We start from the raw sequence: 24,178 nt of genomic DNA, 5'->3' as shown, positions 1-24,178 counted from the left end.
TTAGGATTTATTTCATAATATGCACTATACATATTTACATATTTTGTTTGAATGCTCTAGATCGAGTTCTTTGGCACTCTTGATGAACAATCACAATATATACACTATATATAAACTCTATACTTTAAACGTACGTTTCTAATCTATAATATAATATTTATCTCTAAATCATAAAATTACTTTCTCATTTGAGTTAGCTAACTCATTGTTAACCAATCATGTAAATTGATGTGTCCATATTTGTGTTGATCAATATTGTTTATTGTATGAAGTTGCTATTCAAAAATACATCATCTGTTCATCTTTATACATATATATATTGCAAGAGTTTGTTATTAGTTTTCTTAAATTTTGTGACTTCAAAACCCTATTTCATTTTCAGCCACATTGCACTCCACCGACTCAGCGCCGCCGCCACACACTTCATTCTCAGCCGTCCGACCAAATTTTCGCCGCCTTCTCCCTCTCCCACTTTCTCGCCTCCTTGAGCCATTACAGCTACATATCTCTGTTTTATTTCTCAGAAACGCAGTTGTTCAACCCCTAGCCGGCGCCGTTGGTGAGATGGTGCCGCTGCCCCTCATTTCTCAGATCCCTAAGGTCTTATTTTTTATATTGTTTCCTTGGATAAGAAAATTTAGAACAGCCCTGTAGTTTTGTTGGCTATAAAAAGACTTGTTGGAATTATAAACTATAAAATATTCAAATTAAATTTATCAATTCGATAAACCCACCAAAATACAATGCACAGGCTAAATTGAAAACTTAACTTTGACTCTAGTTTGATTGAATAGCACTGAGTCTCGTTGAATATAGAAGAAACTTCATGGCAATTGGAGGCGGCTAGGCAGATATTATTATATTTGTAGAATTGGAAACATAATTGTTCAAGTTTACGAAGCCATCGTGGGTGTTTTATCGGTAAAAAGGAAACATACTCTTAATAACTCACCAATAGATCCTGACACTTACTTGAAAATTAATTTTTTAGGTTCAAATGTTATAGAACACGCTGTTCACTCACGAATATTCATAAAAGAAGATTTAAAATCCTCTCTTATCAGACCTATGTAAACCAATTTATTTTATTTTATTTAAACAAAAATAAGATTTCAAGATTCCTACCCCCATTTTTATGCATCCTAAATTAATTTGAAGTTCTTTCCACATTAAGGGATTCCAAGCAGAGGGTTAGCTTTATCTATTATGAAAATATATTTTATAGTTTATAGGTTTTCCTCTCTGTGCCTTAATCTTTACTGTTGTCTATTTTAGTTCAATCAAGTTTCTAGATTTTGTATGGCCATGAAGAAGCAGGATGAAATGGTTGTAGCTTCAAGTAATCGAAATGAGACGTGTATTCCCCATGTGTTGAGTGTTGCTGGTTCTGATTCGGGAGCAGGGGCTGGAATCCAAGCAGATCTTAAGACTTGTGCTGCTCGTGGAGTGTATTGCTCCACTGTGATAACTGCTATTACTGCACAGAATACTGTGGGGGTTCAGGTCATTATCACACACTCATTATTATTATTATCTATATTTATGTATTGTTTTTTTTTGTTTTGGGTTGAAAGAATAATGGGAAAGACTGGTGTATGAATAATCAAACGTTCACTTGCTATTTGTCCGACTGTTTTGGTATATTGGAGTGTAGAAAATGGTTTTACATGCTGCAATGGGCAAATTCTAATGTTTTTTTTGAGAGTTTGGGATAATTTTTGAAATCATGCTTTTAAGTGAAAGCTAATACTTCGTTAGCACTTTATTAAATGCTGTCTAGGGTGTGTTTAGGGTTGCTTTTGGCATGGTGAAAAGCACCTTTCTCATGGCTAAAGTACTAGTGATATGATCAAAGAGTTCTTCCTCCATCCATTTGGTGAGAAAAGCTAATTCTTGTGCCTTGCCGAAGTGTGCACTGTTTTGTGAGGTCTTTGATATGTGTGGAATAATAGTGTTTAGAGGGTTGGAAAGGGATCCTAATGATGTTTTGTTTTTTGTTGGATCTCACGTTTCCGTTGGGTGCGTTCAGTTTCGAAGATTTTTTGTAATTATTAGTATTTTCAGGTGACCCAAGTTGCATAATTGCAATGTTATTTACTACAGTATTTAAGGGTTATATTATTATTTAGTTAGACAAGTTGTTAGGATACTTGGTTATAAATTGAGATAGAGAGAGGGAGTAGTAAGACAATACTGTGGTGGTTGAGTTAGGGTTTGAGAGAGATCTCAAGAGGGGAGAGTCTAAGTACCTTGAATCACTTGACTATCTTGTAAGTTCTAGACACATACAAAGGTACTAGATTCGATTTGGTATAAGAACAGTTTGATTATGACCATGGGGTTGAGAGCTATATATAAAGTTAAGTGAAACAATATTAAACACTTTATGTGAAGCAATGGACCCTTTGAAGAATCCCTTGGATAACCAAATGAAATTGATGTTTCAAACGATATAGAGTACAATGACACTGAGTTCTGGTCTAATTAGAGAAGTACTTAACACTTATTCTACGAACACTTAAATACATGCATAGTTCTCTAAATAATTTTCAAAACCGCTTTTAAATACCTAATTAAACATTACGAAAAATTTGAGTAGTACTAGCATAAAACACTTTTCACCTTTGCAAAAATCATTCTAAACTCACTCTTAGAATATATTTGTTGTAGTTAGCTTTTGCTTGTTTTGAATTAATATTAACTTAAAATTTTGTTTAACAATAAGCTGCAATAACTTTTTCAGGATGTAAACGTTGTTCCGGAGGGCTTTGTTTCAAAGCAGCTGAAATCTGTTCTCTCTGATATGCAAGTGGATGTGGTGAGTATAATTAAATTAGGTTTGATGTGGTGAGTATAACTAAATTAGGGTTGAGAGTAGGCTCTTCGTAAATCCATCAATATATATATTAAATAAGAAATTTCAAGGTATGGTTGCCTACTGATTTTTCTTAGGAGCTCATGCTAACAAGAATGTGGACTGTTCATGTATGGGATATTGCACCGGGTAGCTTTTATTGTTCTTTCAGAGTACATACTAATATGTACTTTATTTAATCTGGTAAGCACGGATAGAAGATTACTAATGATTACATTAATTTAGGTGAAAACAGGAATGCTACCTTCTACTGGCATCGTTCAAGTTCTACATCAGTGCTTGAAGGAGTTTCCCGTTCGAGGTATAAAGTAATTAAGGAAGTTGTTGGTGGATTTCTTTGATTTAATCGTGGTTTAAATTTTAATGTAATTAAAGGCAGCTTTGGTGGTTGATCCTGTCATGGTGTCTACTAGTGGAGATGTTCTGGCTGGTCCTGCTATTATTTCAGTGTTACAGTAAGTTGATGCTTTCTTGAAATGGAATATCTTCAGTCCTTCAAGGGGATTCTATTTGTATGATTATGATAATTTCTTTCGTTCCATATTTTCATTTTTTCAATATCTTCATAATTGGGACAGTGTTTTCTGGTTTAAAAGGCTTCCGAAACTTATGTGTGGAGCTCAAACTTTTAACGTTAAAGCTTACATCTGACGCACGTTTATAAGAGCTTATTGAGGCTTGAAATCCTCATGAATCACACAATAATTTGAAAAATAATACTATTTTGTTCCTCTCCCCACCATGATTTTAGATGGCATCCATTCATCATAGCAAGAGCTATATGAATCTGCCTATAATGTGATGTTTTATCTTTTATGTGGTATTGCTACTATGTTCACTTTCACTTGTTAGATTGAGGGTTTCAAAACCTCTCCGCTTGTGTAGGCTGCTTTAGAAGCTTTTCTTTTATACAATTTCTGGCATGTTTCTAATAAAAAAAGAACTCGTATTATCGCTGAAATATGAGGGACTACACGGGGTTGATGGACATTTGGAGAGCACTCATATTATCGCTGAAATGTTCAGGAGCTTTAAATAATGAGATTTCAATGTCACAGCAAGAATGTGATCCAAGTGAGTTCTGCGATTGCATTTGCCATAGCTAGATATTCTACCTCAACGCTGGATCTAGAGACAGTTGGGTGCTTCTTCGAAACCCATGAGATGAGGTTGGATCCAAGATACACACAAATGCCTGAGGTGCTCCTCCTTGTGGTTGGACAATCAACCAATCTGTATCACTAAAATCATAGTGCTTAAGGCAATTGTTTTTAAGAAAAATGATGCCATGATGCATACTATGCTTAGAGTGCATTTAACTTCCCTGGAGTGCTGCATTGTGGGTAGTTGCATCTTTTACAAGCTTTGTTGATGGCAAAGGCGATGTCAGGTCTTGTTAAGGTGAGGTATTGGATGGACCCAGCAAGGCCTCTATAAGTGGTAGGATCGACTAGTTCATCATCTCTTGGGCATTTTTTGTTGCTTGTTGCTGTTGGAGTTGATATTGGGTAAACATTTAGTTAGCCTTAGCTAGATATCTACTGTGTGTGTATACTTAATTTGAGTGATGTGAAAACCATGGGGTATATGCTTTACTTCAACTCCTAAGAACTAGTGAAGGATCCTGAAATCTTTTAAAGCAAGTTCTTGACCTAACTTGGTCACTAAGGTGGCAATAAAGGCTGGGTCATTGCCAGTGAGAATAATATTATCAACGTAAAAAAGCATAAGAACTAAGGTACTAGAATTTTTGAAAAGGAAGAGAGATGGGTCGAAGGTGCTACATGTCCTATGTGAGTAAGGAAAGTGGACGATCTATCGAACCAAGCTCTAGGTGCTTGTTTTAAGCCATAAAGTGATCATTTCAATAAATAGACAATCAGGATGAGCAACGTAAGTGAAACCTGGAGGTTGAGCCATGTACACTTTTTCTTTGAGATAACCGTGGAGGAAGGCGTTTTTGACATATATTTGTTTCAGGGCTAGTTGAAAGAAGCAGCAAGAGCAAGTACTAATCAAATTGTTGTTGGTTTAACAAGGCTAAAGGTTTCCTCATATTCGAGACCTTCAATTGAAGAATATCCTTGAGCTACTAGTCTCCTTTTGTGTTTCTCTATGGTTCCATCTTCTTTGAATTTTCTTTAAAGATCCACTTGGAGCCAACTATGTTGGTGTTGGGTGGCTTAGGTACAAGTTTCCATGTTTGCTTCTCATGTAAGGCTTTAATTTTTGCCTCCATTGCATCCTTCCACACGGAAATTTTGAGTGCAGAGCGAGATGTCTTTGGTTCAAGAGATGGGCTTCAAGTGGCACTAACTAGGAAGGTTGTGTAGGAATGGATTTTGTTATGTATTTTGGTTTCACTTTGGACCGAGTGACCATGGGATTTAAAGAGAGAGGTATTACTGCTGGTTTGTTTAGGATGGGCTACATGATCTTGAGTTGGTAATGGAGGCAATGAATCTGTAGCATCGTCAAAAGGTAAGTCAATAAACAGAGAATTATAAGTGTAGGCAAATCAATAAAATTAGATTTAGTTGAGGGTTGAGAGATCTCATGGGCAGAGGATGCAGTTGACTGTTTTGGTGTTGAGGTTGGCGGTTGATCTAATATCTGCCCATATGATTCGTGCTCAAGGTTTTGACATTCGTCTAGGCTATGTTCTTCCACACCAATTCGTTTAGAATTTTGATCGTCTAGTGACATGAGATTGCTTGATGGTTCTTGGCTCTTGGCATCTGGTGTCGCGGTAACAATTGCTTTATAACTGTTGGGATCTCCAAAGATTATTTTGGTCTTACATGGTCTGACAGTCTCAAAATTATTTGAGTTGAAGGTAGGATGGAGAGGAGCTTGAGAAATTGTTTCTTGGCCAATCTTGGAGTTGATTGTGGCATCTAATTTGTCACTTTCTGCATCTAAAAATGTTGTAACATCCAAGATAGGTAATTATGTGGTGTGTGTTGATTCTGTTATGTAAGGCATGGTTTCTTCATCAAATATAACATGTCGAGATATACACACACGATTCTAGTAGGGTGTAAAGGGAAATGCATTTTATCAAGTGTTTCATGACATAACTTGTATGCATGACACGAGGCAGGGATTTTGTGAGGCACTTAATAATAAAGATTATTAAGTGTGCTTGACCAAATAAGCTACTAAACATATTTATAGTGATGAATGGTGGGTATTCATGATCATAGACATCATGGGTGGTTACTCCCTAATTTGTAGGAAGGTGGCCTAGAATTATGCAAGGTGGGAAGTGGATGAAATAGGGAGAAAGTGGTCATGTTCTCCACTATCCTAAAAGGTAGGAGTTAAATGTGGAAAAATGGAAGAGTGGCCCTAATTACATGTGTATTGGGTGGTTTTAGCCCACTAGGGACCCACCTGGCCCTTCTAAAGTTATTTCTCCCACACCTGGATGAGCTTGGGGATTGTTCAAGGCATCTCAAAATAGATAGGTTATCTTAGAGATCTCAATATCTCAAGTATTCATTAGTTCACACCTTGCAAGGGAAGATCTCTCATGGTGGGAGATTTCTAGTCTTGAGTCTTGTAAAGTGTGGTTTTCACTTTTCATAGAGCTTTGACGAATAAGGTGTGCTATATTTTCACCATGTATATGTGCATCACTCCTCTCTCTAGCTGGGTTATGTGGTGATCGTTTGAGTTGAAATTGGGAGTTCATTGTTACGATATCACCCTAAAAATAACACAAATAATCCTAACAAAGGCAACAAATGGAGGCAACACGCTGTAATCTTTACAATAATCAACCAAACCAGAAGTTGACAAGATGTTTAAGCAAGAAAATACAAGAAAACACAAAACAAAGCAAACTCCTTAGAGAAGGCTGGCAATCTCTCCCATAAAGCTCCAGCAGCCTTTTACTACAAAAAAACCTACCTACTCCAATCCCCAAACATTCTATTTATATCCCTCCTTTATTTGTGGGCCCCACTTGCCATATTCTTTATTACAATCATCTCTCCTTGATCTGTCTCCTGGTTAATGAACCTTTTTGCCTCTTCTTTTATATCTGTGAATAATTGGGGGTCTAACAATCATCTAGTGTTCTGAGTGTCCTTGTGGGTGTTTCGGGCAAAGTTCATTAAGGCTTGTCAAGTAGTGTCTTGATGTCGCATGGGATTAAATGGTGAAAAATCTATAGCAGGGATTCTCTCTTGTGACACCCGAATTCCCCAATAGAGCAATAGTTCGCTAATTGAATCAAAATAGTTTCATTTTTTAAAATTCAGAAGTCATGTTTGATCTTTTTATGTTAGTTTTGCATAAATCTTTGACATGTCTTTTGCTTGCAGGGAAAAACTTCTACCAATGGCGGACTTGGTAACTCCAAATTTGAAGGAAGCATCTGCCTTACTTGGTGATATGCCACTTACAACAATTTCTGACATGCGTCATGCTGCAATGTTAATCTATCAGATGGGATCAAAGTAAGTTCTTAATCTATTAGTCATCAGATAAGCTTGCCTTTGTAATTTCATTGGTATCAATGAAAGACACCCATTTTTCTCGTAATAAGAAAGGGAGAAGAAAAGGAAGTTTTTGGTTGCCTTGCCTCTGGCCGAAAAGGAAGTTTTAAGCTAAATTATCAAAGATACCTTTGAATTTTGCAGGTGCCTCTATTCTTTCAAAGTTGCATCTTTCATTAACGTTTTAAAACTACTCTAGGAGTACAAATCCTTTAGAATTTCGGATGAAATTTTAGGATATGAAACCATGTTGTGCTGATCTAGAATAGAAAATTGGATTGTAATATTTCAAACATTTGAAAGTATTGGGAGTACTTTTGAAACAAGTTATCTTTTATAATTTGAAGGGTGTAAATAAACCATCATGGATTGGTCGTGGTTTTATATATTCCCCCACTGTGCTGTTAGTAATTAGTTGACTGTTGGAAGCTGTAATGTTTTATATTTTCCTGATATATTAGTTGGCTATTGGGTTTAGTATAAAAACCCAATAGTTTGTCAATTTGTGGGGATAATAGAAAAATTTCCGGAACAAAGACTTTAGTCTCTTTACGTGTTCTGTCCAAGAATCGGACATACACTAACTTGCTATTAGAGCTTCACCGATGAAGGGAGCTGTGACCGGCAAGAACACCTCTGACAAGGGAAAGGTGGTAGTGCCGACAGAGGAAGAACTCCCATCTCCACGCACTTCGACTGCCCGATTGATGGCCATTGAAGAAAGCATAGCAGAAATATTCAACCAAATGGGAGTTCTTGAAACAATTATGGAGAGACTTGCTCGCTGGCTTGAAGAGGCGTTGACTGCCCTTCTTCAGCAGCAAGAGATCGGAAATGGTAACCACCAAGAACTCGGAATTCGGAACACAAAAATCGCCAGAGTTCGTTAGAATTGTCCGAGAAAGGTGGGGACCACCTCAGAGGCCGCCGACTACAAGAACCCAATATGGGTCTTCAAGTTTTAGAGGGTTTTGAAGAGGAGGAGATGTTATTTCGGCCATGCCAAAGACGGAGGAAATTTGGGAGATGGCCGGCGACAGAGAGAGATTAGATATCAAAACCTAGTTTTCAGAAGGGGCCGAAATGGTGGAGAAGATTATTTTGAAGGCAGATTAGAACCAGCCTGATATAGAGGAGATCTAAGAAGAGGAATGTTTCAGCAAAACTTCAAGATGAAGGTCGATTTACCAAATTTCAGTGGTAAATTGGATGTAGAAGCATTTCTTGATTGGGTTAAAAATGTGGAGAGCTTCTTTGAGTATATGAAGACAGCCGAAGACAAGAAAGTCAAGATGGTCTCACTGAAGCTCAAATTGGGTGCATCGGCTTGGTGGGATCAAATCCAAGTCAATCGACGCTTAATTGGCAAAACACCCATAAGGAGCTGGCCAAGAATGCTCAAGATGATGAAAGAACACTTTCTACCCACGGATTTCGAAAAGATTCTTTATCAACAATATCAATGATGCCGTCAAGGTAATAGGAAAATGGGAGAATATGCAGAGGAGTTTCACCGTCTAAGTGCAAGAACTCAGACGAACGGGAGTGAAAATTATCAAATAGCAAGATTTGTTGATGGTCTTAAGGAAGACATATACGAACAGCTAGATTTACAGCCCATAGCCACACTACTGGCTGCAATTTTGATGGCTTTTAAAGCGGAATGGAAGCTGGAAAAAAGGCAGAAAAACAGCGGCATCGAGAAGAACCTGTGGGAGAAGGCATTCGCCCCGTACCAACGAAAGAACTATGACAATGCCAAGCAAGCTCAAGGCTCCGGTACAACAATGGCGAAAGAAGGACAACCTTCCAAAACAACTCATAGCCCAAGAACTTGAGAACTCTCTACCAAGAAGAATGGTTCAACCAACTACCCAAGACTGAATTTGGGATTTTGCTACTGGTGCAACCAAAAGGGACACTTATCCAATCAATGCCCACAACGGAAGATGGTAGCACATGTTGAGGAAGGAGGGAGCCAAGAAGACGAAGCTGAACCTAATTCCGAATAGGAAATAAATGAGTTGGAACTGGATGAAGGGGAACAACTATCTTGCATGATACAACGAATTCTCCTAACACCAAAAACGGAAACTCACCCTCAACGACATTCATTGTTCCATACTCGCTGCACAATCAACGGTAAAGTTTGCAATTAGGTAAAGTTTGCAATGTCATAATTGATGGCGGAAGTAGCGAGAACATTGTCTCCTCAAAACTTGTTCAAGAAAAGCTTGTTCTAAATTTCAAGTAGTTGCATTTGATTCTTTGCCCACTCTTTATAAAGACGACCCCGATTTTAGTCAAATTTGGTCTCTTTGTGTTGATCATGTCAATTGTAATGACTTCCATTTAACTAACGATTTTCTCTTTAAGAATAATCTTCTTTGCATTCCTAGAACATCTCTTCGTAGGATTCTTCTTCTCTTCCCTCTTCGCTTCGTCAGTGAAAGACCGCCGGCATTTCTTTGAGTGGAAAAAAATCAGTCAAATGTAAACTCGAGCAGCTTCTCGCACCGCTCCGTGGGCAGCTTCTCGATCCGGCACTCTTCCTTTCGAGGTATGGTGAACCTACCTCTCCCCACTTGCTCTGCGGAAAAAGCGGAATTCTTGGTCTTACCACTTTCCTCTCGTATTGCGGCCTTCTCCTGTTCATCAACTCGAACCGCGTAGTGGGTCTTCCGCAGTTGATGTTACGGATCAGCCCCACTCTTCAGGCCAGCAGCTTTGCTCAGCATCTTCTGCCGATTCTCAGAATGGTCTTGTGGGGCATTTTGGCATAGACAAAACTTACCAATTATTGAGTGATAGGTTTTATTGGCCTCAACTCCACCGAGATGTTACAAAGACTGTTAAGCACTGTTTTACGTGCCAAACTGCCAAAGGACAGCAGCAGAATACTGGACTGTATACACCTTTACCTATTCCCAAAGGCATTTGTTAAGTTTTTTATTAATTAGATTAAAATTAGTTCACTTTTGTTAAGTTTTCTCTTAGAATTAGGATTAGGATTAGTTTACTTTTTGCTATAAATTGAGTAGTTATCTTCTTGTATTCACAACTTGAAAAACATTAATACAATTCTCTTATTTGAGTTACATCAAAGGGTCTGTAGATGATGAAGATACAATTAATTTGTCGAAGCCTTTAGATCTTTGAGGAGATCGGTCTTTAGTTTATAGATGATGAAGATACAATCAATTTGGAAAAGATCAATTCGTTGAAGAGACAATTTATTCGTTTAGAAGAGATGCTCAATTTGTTGAAGACGAGACGATCTATTCATTGGGGAAGATATGCTTAATTTGTTGAGGGTCATTTTGTTGAATTCTCTAAATATTGATTTTTGGATCTCTGCCTGAATGTATCAAATGATGCGTATTCTCTGTTTATATAGTTTTGGGAGGCCCATGTGGGCTTGGTTGACTTTGGGCTCAACTTTTAGACTTGATCTTAAATTAATATGTTTTTAAATAGATTTATTGTTCAAGTTTGTCCCAATTTATTTTATTAAACCTGGGACAGCCTAGCTTCGGGCCAATCGCCACTTAGTGTAATTCGATTGGACAAGCTAACATTGCCCGTTGGATCAATGCTTAGAAAAGTGGCGCCATTTGATTTGCCACTGTCATGTTTCTAATTTTAATTCTAGGAAGCATGCAAATTTGTAATTGGTCGCAAATTAATTACAGGTCAATTTGTGATTACATGGAATTTTGTCAATAGAAATAATTTTATCGATAGAAAACAAAGATAGGGAATTATAGAATGAGTGACGGGAGGGTGGGATGCCGAGTTCAGGTTTAGGCATGGGTTTACTCAAAGAAAAACATCCAAATTTCTCTCCTTGGATTCTTAATTTTATATATGTGTGTATATATATATATATTCTAATTTCTTGTTCTGCAAGCTATTAACTATAAAGATAATTTCGATTGGAAAATTGCATCAAATAACAAACATTTAGGAAAATACAGCCCATGACACCTCTTTTTTGCATATTGCGAATATGACAAGTAATTAGTGATATCAGAGGGTTATCATCAAATGGTTATCAACTTTTAAATTTGTTACTTTTGCAATTTTGAAAAATGCAGCAACATGAGTCCTATTATCATAAATTTTTTTGCTATTTTTGCCAGCGCTCCATTTCGGTTTGGCAAAATGAGTTAGTCCTATTCCCTTTTTCCGGGTCGGAGGTCTAGTTTCCCATCCTCAGTTTTTAATATTATATTCAAATAAAGAAACGATAACAATAATTTCGAATTCAATTTTCTAACCAATTAAAATCAACCTCACACATTTTAGAAGGCCTCAGTTTCATACGGTCATCCATAGGTTATAGAAGGTTTAATTTTGTAGGCATGACGGTCCTAAGACAATATACATTATTGGCATTTGGTTCAATGGTTCTATATTTTATTAAAAATTAACTTACGGAGTGTTGTGCTGTTTTCAGAAATGTACTTATCAAAGGTGGGGACCTGCCCGATTCATTGGATGCGGTTGATATATTCTTTGATGGTAAGTACATATTTGCAAAATTTTGACAATTTGATATTATTTCTTTTTGTTACGAAGGAAACATCCATTGAATCCAAAATTTAAAATAATTTTCACAGGCAAGGATTTGCATGAGCTACGATCTTCACGCATAAAGTCTCGCAACACACATGGTACTGGATGCAGCTTAGCATCATGCATTGCAGCTGAACTTGCTAAAGGGTCTTCAATGTTCTCAGCTGTTAAGGTAATTGTATATGGATCTCTTCTTTAATTTACTAACTTCAGCCGTAAGAAGATCCAAGTCTTAAGGGCTCATAATACAACTTCCTATTGAATAGTTAAAGAAATCTAGTTATAATAATCTAGCTGTAGTAATAGCTCTAATTTACCGTTAGGGTGGGCCATGAGCATCATACAAGGAAAAATAGCATCGACAATCTTATTGATGAAAAAGGAGAGAAGAAAATAATAGAAACAAACATCTTATTATGATATATTTTCTTAACTCATTCATCAAAATATGGTTGCCCCTCAATTAAATTAGGAGTTTTGGATTCTTTGATTATTTGTCTTCTTTCTTTTTGGATGAAAAGACATCATTCTCACTCCATATCCATTTGATGACTGAATCACGCTTATAAGCTTTGTTGTTGATTAACAGACTTGATGACTGCCTACAACTAAGGTTTTACTTATCTGAATTTTTACAGGCAAGCAAACAGTTCATCGAAAGAGCATTGAGGTACAGCAAGGACATTAACATTGGACATGGACCTCAAGGCCCATTCGATCATCTATGTTGTCTCAAGAATCGAGAACCAAGTTCCTACAGTCAGGGATGTTTCAATCCAGCTGACTTGTTTTTGTATGCTGTTACGGATTCAGGTATGAATGAGCGTTGGGACCGTTCTATCACTGATGCTGTTAAAGATGCAGTGGAAGGAGGTGCTACTATTGTTCAAATAAGGTTTGCCTAATGTCTTGTATAAGTTGATATATAATTTTAAGTCATTACTTCAAAATGCATGGAATTCTTTGTTGCATTTTATATCTCCTCTCAACACCTCAGTTCAAAGGTTAAATGGCTTTAGAAATTAACCCATAAGTGTAGTCTGGATGTTCCTTGGGTGCTCATTGGGCGAGCGATAGTGAAGTTGTCATCTAGATTTGAATATCTTAGGCCTTGAACCATGAAGGTCGTGTTTGGTAGCCATTTTGTTTTTAAAAATTGAGTCTATAAACCCTTAACTATTTTGACGAAGAAAGAACACAAGATCTACGTGGAACCCTAGTACAGGGAGAAAAACCACGGAATAGATGTCCCTTATTATTTTTTGATGATAATGAAGGTACAAAGGGGAAATATTTATAGGCAACACGAGCCTAATTAAAATAATAAAAAAACTAGGGCAAAGTAAATCTCAACTACGCTTGGGCTTTCAACATGACCCAAGCCCACTATTTCTAACACTCTCCCTCAAGTTGGGATGTAAGTTTCGGAAAGATCCAACATGCTAACACATGATTGAAAGTTTTGTCTAAGGAGCCCCTTTGTGAGTATAACAGTAATCTGTTGACTCGAGGGTATGCAAACGCTGACGAATTTAGTATAGGCCCGGGGGCTCAAACCCCCCCTCAACTTTATTGTCTTTATATAATATGTATAAACAAAACCAATTAATGCTTAATATTTGTAGACAGTTTAGTGGTAACTATGCTTGTCCGCCCCCCTTCCAACTAGATTTCAAGTCTTTCTTATGTAGTTTTTTTCAGATTTTTATTTATCCTCTAAGTTACAACTCGAAGTCCCCTGTTGATAAATTTTTTGGATCTGCCACTGTATGTAAAGGATGTAGATGCTACCAATATCTAGTCTCTCTAAGTGTCTGTCAATCTTCACATGTTTGGTTCTGTCATGTTGGATCGGGTTATTGGCAATGCTAATGGCTACCATGTTATCGCAGAATAGGCTCATAAGCATCTCTTGATTCTGATGAAGATCAGAAAACACCTTCTAAAGCCAGATTTCTTCATAGATTTCCGAACTCATAGACCTGTATTCGACTTCAACGCTACTTCGAACCATAACTCCTTGCTTCTTACTTCTTCAAGTAACAAGATTGCCCACACAAAGATGCAGTATCTTGAGGTGAATTTTCTATCATCAATAGACCCTGCCCAGTCAGAGTCAGTATAGGCCTCAATACATCTTCTGTCAGTTTTCCTAAACCTCAACCCTTTACCGGAGTTGCTTTTATATACCTTAGAATTCTATTAATGCCTCCATGTGGTCTTCATAAGGAGCCTGCATGAACTAACTGATAGTACTTATAGCATAGGAGATGTCGGGTCTAGTGTGAGGGAAATAAATCAGCTTTCCCTCAAGGCGTTGATATTTCTATTTGTCAACAGGAAACCTGTCACCTGAATTTTTGAGTTTGACATTGAACTCAATTGGCGTATCAACAAGATAACATCCCGTCATACTTGTCTTAGCTAATAAATCAAAGGTGTACTTTCTCTGGCCTAGCAACCTCCATCTCAAGGAAGTATTTTAGATTCCCCAAGTCTTTAATGTCAAACTCATCCCTCATCTTCCTTGTTAGTTGGATGATCTCAATGGTGTCATCCCCATACAGTATAATGTCATCAACATAGATGATCAATAATGCAATTTTCTCAGTCTTGGAGACTTTTTTTGTGAACAAGGCGTGATCGAAGTGGCCTTGATTGTATCCCTGGGACTTGACAAAAGTAGTAAACAACCTGTTAAACCAAGCTCTTGGTGACTGTTTCAACCCATACAACAACTTTTGAAGCTTGCAAACCTGTTTGTCAAATTGAACTTGAAGTCTTGGAGGATGACTTACATACACTTTCTTCTAAATCTACATTCAAGAAAACATTCTTAAAATCAAGTTGATATTGAGGCCAATCTTTATTTGCAGCAACGGACAACAAGACTCTAACAGTGTTTAACTTGACAATAGGAAAAAAGTCTCAGAATAGTCAACCCCATAAGTTTAAGTGAATCTTTTTGCAACTAACCTAGTCTTATGTCTGTCAAGGGTACCATTTGCTTTGTACTTAGTGCAAACACCCATTTGCATCCTACAATCTTGTGTCCCTTGGGAGTGTGTAGAGATCGCAGTCTTCCACTTAGGGCACTCTAAGGCAAGGTGGATATTCTTGGCTATTATAGTATAGTTAAGACGACAATGAAGGCTTTGAACTGGGGTGAAAGGTTCTCGTACGAAACATAATTAGAGATGGAGTGCTTTGCACATGACCTGGTACCTTTCCTCAGTACAATAGGAAGATCAATGGATGAATCATACTTACGAATGTTTTCTAGATGGTCTTGCTTTGTTTCGTTGTGAGTAGATTCTGCAATGACCTCATTTTCATCAATCGTATCCTCTCTGTCTGTGATGGCTTCATCAACGGCCCTTTTTAACCATATTTTCAAAGGATTGTCTCGGACCCGTCATTCTCACTCACCAGTATGTGAGTTAGTGGACTTCGTCTTGAATCATTTATTAATATGTGTCAATAGAATCAATCATACCTTAATCTCGTAAAAGTTTAGGATCTTCGACCGGAGCTGGTCCAACAGTAGGAGATCTAACTTCCTTTTTAAGATTCCTCTTATAGTAGGTTTTCCAGGGAGCTTGATTTGTAGGTAGGACTGCCCTGTGGGATTTGGGTCAGGTAAGGAACCCAGAGTAGGATAGGTAGACTTCAAAGGAACCACATAATTAGACTCTTCACTCACACTCCCCCTCTAAAATAGACTAACAGGAAAGAAAGGACGATCCTCAAGAAAGGTGACATCCATGGTAACTAAGTACGTACGTGAAGGTGAGTGGAAAAATTTGTAGTCCCTTTCATGCAGATGACATCCAACAAGCACACAAGTTGTGCCTGAGGAGAGAATTTAGTTTGGTTAGGCTCATGGCTATGAACATAAGCTATGCACCTAAACACTTGGAGAGGAACATTAGAGATGAGACTGGTGGAGGGGTAGGATTCCTTGAGACAGTCTAAAGGGTATTTGGAGGTGTAGGACATGGGAAAGCATTCGGTTGATGAGATAAGCTGCAGAGAGAACATCGCCTTATAAATAGGAAGGGAAGTAGACAACATAAGGGAACAAATAACTTTCAAAAGGTGATGGTTCTTTCACTTGACAACCCTATTTTAGAGGGTGTAAGCACAAGAACTTTGGTGAATAATTCCTTTAGACAACAAAAACTCGTTAAGGGTGTGGTTTTGAAAGTCACGACCATTATCACTTTGTAGGATTGTAATCTTTGTATGAATTACGTTTCTACGAAGTGATAGAAGTCCTGAAATGTGGAAGTGACTCTAGATTTGTCGGAGATAAGGAAAACCCAAGTACGATGGGTATGGTCATCAATCAAGGTCACAAACCATCGTTTTCCAGAAGAGGTAGTCACCTTAGATGGTTCCCAAACATCGCTATGAACAAGAGTGAGGTTGGGTTGACTTGTATGGTTTCGAGGGAAAAGAGACTCGATGCTGTTTTGTGCACACATCACAAGCTAAAGAAGAAAATTCGACTTTAGAAAAAAGACGATGAAATAAGTGCTTCATGTATTGAAAGTTGGGATGACCTAGACAAAAGTGCTACAACATATCGCCTTTTGAAAGTAGCAAAGTGTGAAGATAAAAGACTAATCCTAGAAATCTAGGAAGGAGATCATCATCAACTAGGTAGTCTTCTGCTGTGTCGAACAGTGCCAATCATCCTCCCGGAGCTAAAGTCTGCAAAAAAAATAAAAATAAATAATCAGTTAAGAATGTTGCTTTGTAGTTCAACGCACTAGTATTCTTGCTTATAGATAGTATATTATAGGAAACTCGAGGCACATGCAACATATTGTGTAAGGTTAATCCTTCAAAAAGAGAAATCTGCCCCTTTTCGACAATGGGAGCCAAGGAGCTATTTGCAATTCTTATTTTCTCATTTCTAGCACATGGAATGTAAGACAAAATGATCAGAAAAACCTGTCAAATGATTTGTGGCGCCAAAGTCCAGGATCCAGATGTTCTTCTCATCTACACTAATAAGACTGAAGGACTGAGATATAATTTTTTGGACAATAGCTCCTAGTGTAGTCGGGTTGGGCTCCTAGGTGGCTGAGAAGGGGTGGGAGACGACTCACTCACATAAGCTTGTCCTGGGTTCTGTTTGTCGTTGGAAGAGCATCTGTTACCTCTTGAGGAATGACCATGTAACTTCCAACACTGCTCATGGTATGCCATTATTTCTTACAATGCTCACAAATAGGGATCGGTTTTCCATTGTGCCTCTCACTACCATGACTAGGGGACTTCGCACTGAGGGCAGTAGAATTAATGGCGGGGTTGTTAGACTACTCATACCATTGGTGCGATCCTCAAGGTGAGCCTCAGAACAAACCTCGACCAGAGAGGGTATAGGTCTTTGCTTGCTCCAGTATATGTCTGCGGACAATATCAAACTTAGGGTTGAGACCAACCGGAAAAACATATATCCTACCAATCTCCTCGATCTTTGGAGTATTGTATGCCATTGTTGGGACAATTTCGAACAATTTCTCTACATAGGTCCATTTCTTGCCAGAAAAGGGAGAATCGGTTAGAAAATGATGTCACCATTCATTGTCCTCAGTTTACATTCGTGAACCTGTTTTTGGTTCTATACTATTAATCAATGAAGACTGAATAAGAGAATCCTCGCTTTTCCAGTACCATTTCTATGGGTCTCTCGGTGGAGGATGAAATATCTCACTTGTTAGAAAGCCAAATTTGTGGTGCCCTTCAAGAATCATTTTGATAGACTGGGACCACGAAATATAGTTTTGGTCATTAGGCTTTTTCACTGAAAAATATCCTGCTGAATGTGCACTGTATTAGACATATAAAAAGAGGATAAAGAGGCGAACGATGCTACAAGATTCTCATATACATCGGTGGGATTGTATGAAGTTAGGACTAGGGTTGGTAAAAGTGGCTCCTAATGTCTTGAATTGCCGCAATTTGTTGTCGAAGCATGTCCAATTGTTGTTGTGCTATTCACAGAGAGGAAGTCTGTATGTGAGGATTTGATTGTGTTGAAGACTCACCACCATTAGAAGAATAGATGTGAGCAGCAGAAATGTGGGTGATGGTTCATCAATATCTCGCTCTGATACCATATCAAAAATAGAGATGAAGGAAGAACACAAGGTTTATGTGGAAACCCTAGTACATGCAAGGCCACAGTATAAATGTTGCTTATTATTTTCTAATGAGAATAAAGGTACAAAGTAGAAATATTTATAGGAAACACGAGCCTAATTAAAATAATAAAAAAATAGGGTAAAGTAAATCTCAATTACTCTTGGACTTTCAACATTGACCTAATCCCACTATTTCTAACAACACTACTTCCACCTCTAACTTTCTTTATTTGTACCAACATTGTACCAACGGTTAAAAAACCAATCCAAAATTTGAAAACTAAAAGTAGTTTTCAAAAAGTTGTTTCTGGAATTGACTAAAAATTCAATCAATTGTATTTAAGAAAAATGCAAATTATCAGAAAACATGGAAATGAAAGACTTAATTTTAAAGAACAAATAACGAAAACCAACATCAAGATGTTACCAAATGTAAACTTAGTTTTTAGTTTTTGAAATTAAGCCTGTGAAGAACCTTTTACCCTTTTCACCTCTAAATTTGTTGGTTTGGTATCTACTTTCTACTGTTGTTTTCTTTTTTAAAAAAATTAAAAAATAAAGTTCTTAAGAACTTGTTTTTTAAATTTAATTAAGAATTCAACTCTCACTTAAAAAAGATGAAAACCATGGTAAAATATTGAGAGTAAATAGACTTAAATTTCAAAAACCAAAAACCAATTAGTTACCAAACTAGGCTTAATTAACTTTTGCTAGAAGTTGAGTACTAGGCATAGTTTTGTAAACTTTTATTCAACTGTTAATTTTCTTCCAACGTAATTCCCTCTTATTTCTATGAACAGAGAAAAAGATGCTAAAACTCGTGATTTCTTGGAAGTAGCAAAGTCATGCATAAAGATTTGTCGTGCACATGGAGTTCCATTGTTGATCAACGATCGTATTGACATTGCACTTGCGTGTAATGCGGATGGTGTACACGTTGGTCAGTCCGATATTCCTGCTCATGAAGTTCGCCGCCTTCTTGGCCCCAACAAGATCATCGGTGTCTCATGCAAGACAACGGAGCAAGCGGAACAGGCATGGATTGATGGTGCAGATTACATTGGGTGTGGTGGAGTTTATCCCACTAACACAAAAGCGAACAATTTAACCGTTGGGATTGATGGATTGAAAAGAGTTTGCTTAGCTTCCAAATTGCCAGTGGTAGCAATTGGCGGTATCAATCACACTAATGCAGCTGCTGTGATGGGAATTGGTATCCCAAATCTTAAAGGTGTTGCTGTTGTGTCAGCTCTTTTTGATAGGCAATGTGTTTTAGAGGAGGCCTCAAAGTTACATGCTACTTTAGTGGAGGCTACAACATGATGAAATGTTTGAATAATTTTGTAATGCTTTGCTTTTTGTAGAAAGCCTTTTGAAATAAAAATAATTGTCACAATATATATGTCATGTAAGATTCTATTCATATAAAGTAGAGCATATTTATATTCGCTATAATAAGCATTCTGATGGTAACAATAATTGTTAAGTTACCTTTCTATGTAAAAGTACTTTTTGCAACTTTTGTGAAATATAAAAGTTAGATGGAGGCTCATACCAACCGTAAAATCTTATTGCAATCTTTAATTTTTCAAAAAGAAAGATTTCAAAGGAAGAGATGCCAAGCAGGTTCCTGTCATGTCGGCAACCTCAGAAATGTTTCTCATATGTACTCAATAATTGTTGAGACCTTGGAAATTTTTTTATAACTTCTATATACACATTGAATAAAATTTTGAAGTGTATAACATTAGTTAAAGGTTGAATTGTAAATGTAGTTATCAAATTTTCATGTTTATGGGTTGAATTACAAATTCAGTTCTTAAAATTTCAAATTTTGAATTAAAAATTTATGCTCTAAGTTCTTGAGAATGGAATACCTAAACTATTTGAAGTTTCAAAGTTTAGAAGACTTCGATAAATTAATTAATTCTATCTTCACAACCTTCAAGTTGATTTAATCTTCTCAAACTTAAGAAAAGGCCCTGTAAGTTGATCAACAAACTGGAGGTTGATCCAAATTGATTAACAAGTTGGAGGTGTCTATCCAAGTCAACAAGCCAAAGAATGACTCAACAAAATAAACAAGCCCAAAGGCCAACCATCCAAGGAAATAACAAGCTTGAAAATTGAAGTTTATTTATCGTGAGAAAACATCAAATGGTTATGTATTAGATATTATACTCATTATACCATTTGCTAGCTAAGAAGTTGATGAAAGGCTAAGAGTTTTGTCCAAGATCTCGGGACAGAAGTGTTTAGACGCTGTTTTGTTCGGTTGAGAAAAAATACAGAGAAAAGGCAGAAGTAAGAATCGTGGGCCAACTTGGAGCAATCTTGGGCAAGATGAAAAACAGGGAGCAAAGTTTGGTGCTAAGATAGGAGCATCTCAGTGCTTGCCGATCGAGTGGAAAGATAGAAAGTTTTCGAGTTGTGTCTCGAGCCATCTTGAGACTTTGGCAGATCTAGATGAAAAACAGGAAGGGTTTAAAGATGGGTCTCAGGCCATGTTGGGGTCGTGTTAGCCGAAATTGGAAGCAATAAAAGGAATATTAGGGTTCTCGGGCATGTCTGGTCGAGAAGGGTGAAGATCTTGAGTCATTATCGACTGAAATCACTTAAAGACGTGTGATAGAAAAATCTCTAAAAATTTCTATTGCGCGAGGTTAGCGTTTTTTGTATTAATCATATTCATTAATATACGATGACGCCTTTCTGCAACACCCATTTTGTTGTGGTGTTCTTGGCATTGTGTATTGAGCACACATACCATGCTTTCTAGGAATTTAGCAAATAGGTCAAAAGAATGTGCTTTCTCATCACATTTTTCATAAATTTTATAAAAATTTTGGCATTTTCAATTTGTATTTGTAGACTTGATATTGTTTGCTAGAGTCATTTTATTTTCATGATTACACAATAAAACTATAACATTGTATAAAACAATAAATGCCAAAGTATTTGAACTATATGATTTTCACAAATTAAACTTAGTTAGAGAATCACATACCTTGATTTATGAATTGTCTTGTTAGGGATCACGCTACATCTCGAACCTAGTGAGGAGGTGCTTCAGAACGTGGTGTGACACAAAATTTACTATTGAAACATATAACTATTTAAATCACATGGTCTTGCAAAAATAATTACAGTGCTTTACGACTGAAAGTTATTCAATAAATATGTTGCTGAATCCCCCTCCCCCCGTGTTTGACATGCCAAATTGAATGTCTGCCATGGTATTTTCAGTCAATTCGCTTAACATGAAGAATCCTAGGCAATAAATAAAGGGACATTTTTAAAAATAGCAAAATAAGTTAAAATATTTACAAGTTATAGCAAAACTTAGGATTCTATGCATATCAATAACTATTCATGATAGAATTTGTTATAGGTTGTAAATATTTTGTAAAATCTACTTCTTTTACAAATTCTCCGTAAATAAACCTCAGGACTTAAAACAGAAAGTACAAAATTAAAGCAACCAACAAAAATCAGTCAATGAAAATGGATATGAAAACAAACCATGGGAAAGTAAAATAAAAAAATGAGGAAGGAAAAAAGTAATTTTTTCACCATAATCCGCATCATCAAAAAGAAATGCACCAGCCGGGAATCGAACCCGGGTCTGTACCGTGGCAGGGTACTATTCTACCACTAGACCACTGGTGCCATTTATGAATCATACACTTATATATTAATAATTGACGTTTGTATTTTTTTCTCCCTATGATCAGCTTGTTAGGATGGCTGGTATGGAAGGACAAATATTTCTCTGCCACTGTTTCATGCCAAGTACACAAGATCCATACCGTGATAAAGGATAAACTAACAAACAAATATATGAAAATGTTCAATAAAATTGTACTTAGACCATTGCTAAAAAAGTTGACATGGTCTTTAATGACTAGTTGTCCCACCACTTCTTATCGAGGGAAGTAAGGGAGGAGAGGTCAGACTTTGTAAGTTTCGTTGTTTTGATTTAGAAAGTTATATTCTCACAAGAAGAACTTAACCTGGTAGTTGGATTGTGGCCGACTAATGTAACAATTGAAAAAGAGACACATGCGGAGATAAGCTATGGAAGCTCATACTTGGAGGACCCATGCTCTCAAAGGAGAAATCGAAAACATGTTTGGAGGTTGAGGAAGTCTTCAAAAAATGCAATTTTACAACTGACGAAGAAGTTGTAAAGGTTGCTTTGGCATTGTTTGTTAAGGTTGCAATGGTGGGGAAGGACAAGAAAACTCAGTTGGATGTGAACACATTAGGGATTATTGACGACCATTAAGTGTCTAGGAACTAGGATTTGGTTGTCTGTGTTGATCAAATTTTTGTTGCACAGTTTGAAAACGATTATACGTAGAAAAAATGATGCATACAAATTGAAAAGGATAGATAATCCCAAAGCAATTCACCATTCTACAACACCAAAGGCTATGCACTTGCTTTTCAGGTGATTTTAATTTATTTTTAGATATTTGTGTTGGTTGATTGTGAACAAAAAAAAATGTGTTTTTATAATGCTTCAATTATTGTCATTTAGGTGTGGGCTTATAAAATCTGTCAAGTTCAAGAAAGTTCATAGCCACAAAATCAAGCAAGCGGGTAGTTCCATGAATGCTAAGGTGGATTTGTACACAATCTTCATCATACAAGATGGTTGATAGAAAGGTATTTTAGACAAAGAAAGTAAGTATAGTCATAACTAAACGATCATTTATATTAACTAACTAAATCGTTAAGTTCGTTTAGTATGTTACGTTAAATGATCGTTTAGTTGTTCTAGTCATTTTTTTGCCTTTATTTGTTCCACTTTCTTTTAACGGTACCATGTGGCCTTATAACTACTGGTTTTTATGAAAACTATAGTTATATCCAAGCTTAAGCTATCGTTTGACGAAATATTTTTGAAAGAAGCTTGAATACAAGAGAATGAAAATCTCCCATGCATGGACACATGTGCTAGTACTCATCATGATGAGACATCTGTGATCACGACGATTTAGAAACTTAGCAATCTTCAAATCCCCTGATCCGATCAGAGTTTAATGTTAATGATGCTAACCATTCACCACAATCCTCAAGTAGACCAGAGATACATATGGAGATGGAATATAGAGTGAATACAAAACCAAATACCCAAGGCAAGGATTCAAAGATAGGTGACAAGTTCTCACGAAGACACATGCATTCACGATCCTATAAACATCTTAAATTATAAACGTCTGGTGCTCGAAAGGATTTGTCGAGACTAACTGATATAGTCTCTGTAAGATGTCTGATACTGTCAATTCCAACAAATCGAATTGGCGAAAATCAAGTAGATGCTTTAAAGGTTGGTTGAGTTATGCTTCACATACTCTTGAGATTTCATAAGTTCACATGTGGTTATGTGAACCTAAACGATCGTGTAATAATTTTGAACGATTGATTAGACTTATTAACAATCGAGAAGACATATGACACAATCATTTAGACTAGTTACATGATCATATGGAATTGTTACACGATCATTTAGTCTTGTTACGTGATCACTTAAACTTGATAATTTTTTTTAAAATTTATAACCAGACTCAGAATCTCAAAATTTCATCTGGAGACGCTAACGATGGAAATGATTATGTGGAAGAAGGTGATGACGATGGAGATGATGAGAAGGGAGACATCAACCATGACCACAAGTTTTACCATCAACAAGTAGCAAATGCTTCAAATATGCTTTCACAAACCCTGAAACCTTCCATCACATGTCTTTACACCCTTCTATATTAACATACATTCATAACACAAAATACAAAATACATCCTTAAGGCCAAATTCTCTAGCGTCTAGAAACGATGAAACAAAGGGGCAAATGAGATAGAATTAATGCATTTATATGTACTTAGGTAGAGTTCACCGAGATTTTTTTTTATTTTGAAGAGAAGACATAACCAACTTCGACAGTAATGAGGGGCAAAAGAACTCAACCAACCCCCAACGATAGAAACCACGACGACGAGAAACCCATGGTAGCGAGAACCCACGGAAGGGATAAAAGCCCTAGTTAGTTGAAGATTTTACAG

The 24,178-nt window shown here is 36.9% G+C and overlaps 1 protein-coding gene, 1 long non-coding RNA gene and 1 other non-coding gene across 4 annotated transcripts; 1 reads left to right on the top strand and 2 right to left on the bottom strand.

The window, feature by feature from the left end:
• Window positions 1-327: 327 nt before the first annotated feature.
• Window positions 328-19,679, top strand: LOC101222631 (thiamine biosynthetic bifunctional enzyme TH1, chloroplastic). Of its 2 annotated transcripts, none has more exons than XM_004140364.3 (10): window positions 328-600; window positions 1,276-1,503; window positions 2,744-2,818; window positions 3,101-3,176; window positions 3,255-3,330; window positions 7,207-7,341; window positions 11,840-11,904; window positions 12,003-12,130; window positions 12,597-12,853; window positions 18,914-19,679. In XM_004140364.3, exons 1-10 carry the CDS (start codon window positions 565-567, stop codon window positions 19,434-19,436), a joined length of 1,599 nt encoding a protein of 532 aa, XP_004140412.1. In that variant the 5' UTR covers window positions 328-564; the 3' UTR covers window positions 19,437-19,679. The 2 variants fall into 2 exon arrangements, with proteins under 2 accessions (XP_004140412.1, XP_031741473.1); XM_031885613.1 differs by having other exon boundaries at window positions 334-600; window positions 1,318-1,503.
• On the bottom strand, window positions 16,471-17,427 carry LOC116403851. Its single transcript, XR_004216759.1, has 2 exons — window positions 16,918-17,427; window positions 16,471-16,674 (listed from the first exon to the last, which is right to left on the bottom strand). It is a non-coding gene; the product is annotated as an uncharacterized LOC116403851 (long non-coding RNA).
• Window positions 19,680-21,711: 2,032 nt separating the features above from the next.
• TRNAG-GCC lies at window positions 21,712-21,782 on the bottom strand. The gene has a single exon. It is a non-coding gene; the product is annotated as a tRNA-Gly (tRNA).
• Between the last annotated feature and the right edge of the window lie 2,396 nt (window positions 21,783-24,178).

Source organism: Cucumis sativus, chromosome 5, assembly GCF_000004075.3.
Source record: "Cucumis sativus cultivar 9930 chromosome 5, Cucumber_9930_V3, whole genome shotgun sequence".
In the NCBI taxonomy this organism is placed as follows: domain Eukaryota; kingdom Viridiplantae; phylum Streptophyta; class Magnoliopsida; order Cucurbitales; family Cucurbitaceae; genus Cucumis; species Cucumis sativus.
Note: the sequence above shows the minus strand (reverse complement) of the source record. Positions and strands in the feature narration are given on the sequence as shown.

Coding starts and splice junctions, on each gene's coding strand:
- LOC101222631 (XM_004140364.3), top strand. CDS start 565: ATGGTGCCGCTGCCCCTCATTTCTCAGATCCCTAAG. Junction 2,819..3,100: donor CTGATATGCAAGTGGATGTG/GTGAGTATAATT, acceptor ACATTAATTTAG/GTGAAAACAGGAATGCTACC. Junction 12,131..12,596: donor CAATGTTCTCAGCTGTTAAG/GTAATTGTATAT, acceptor GAATTTTTACAG/GCAAGCAAACAGTTCATCGA.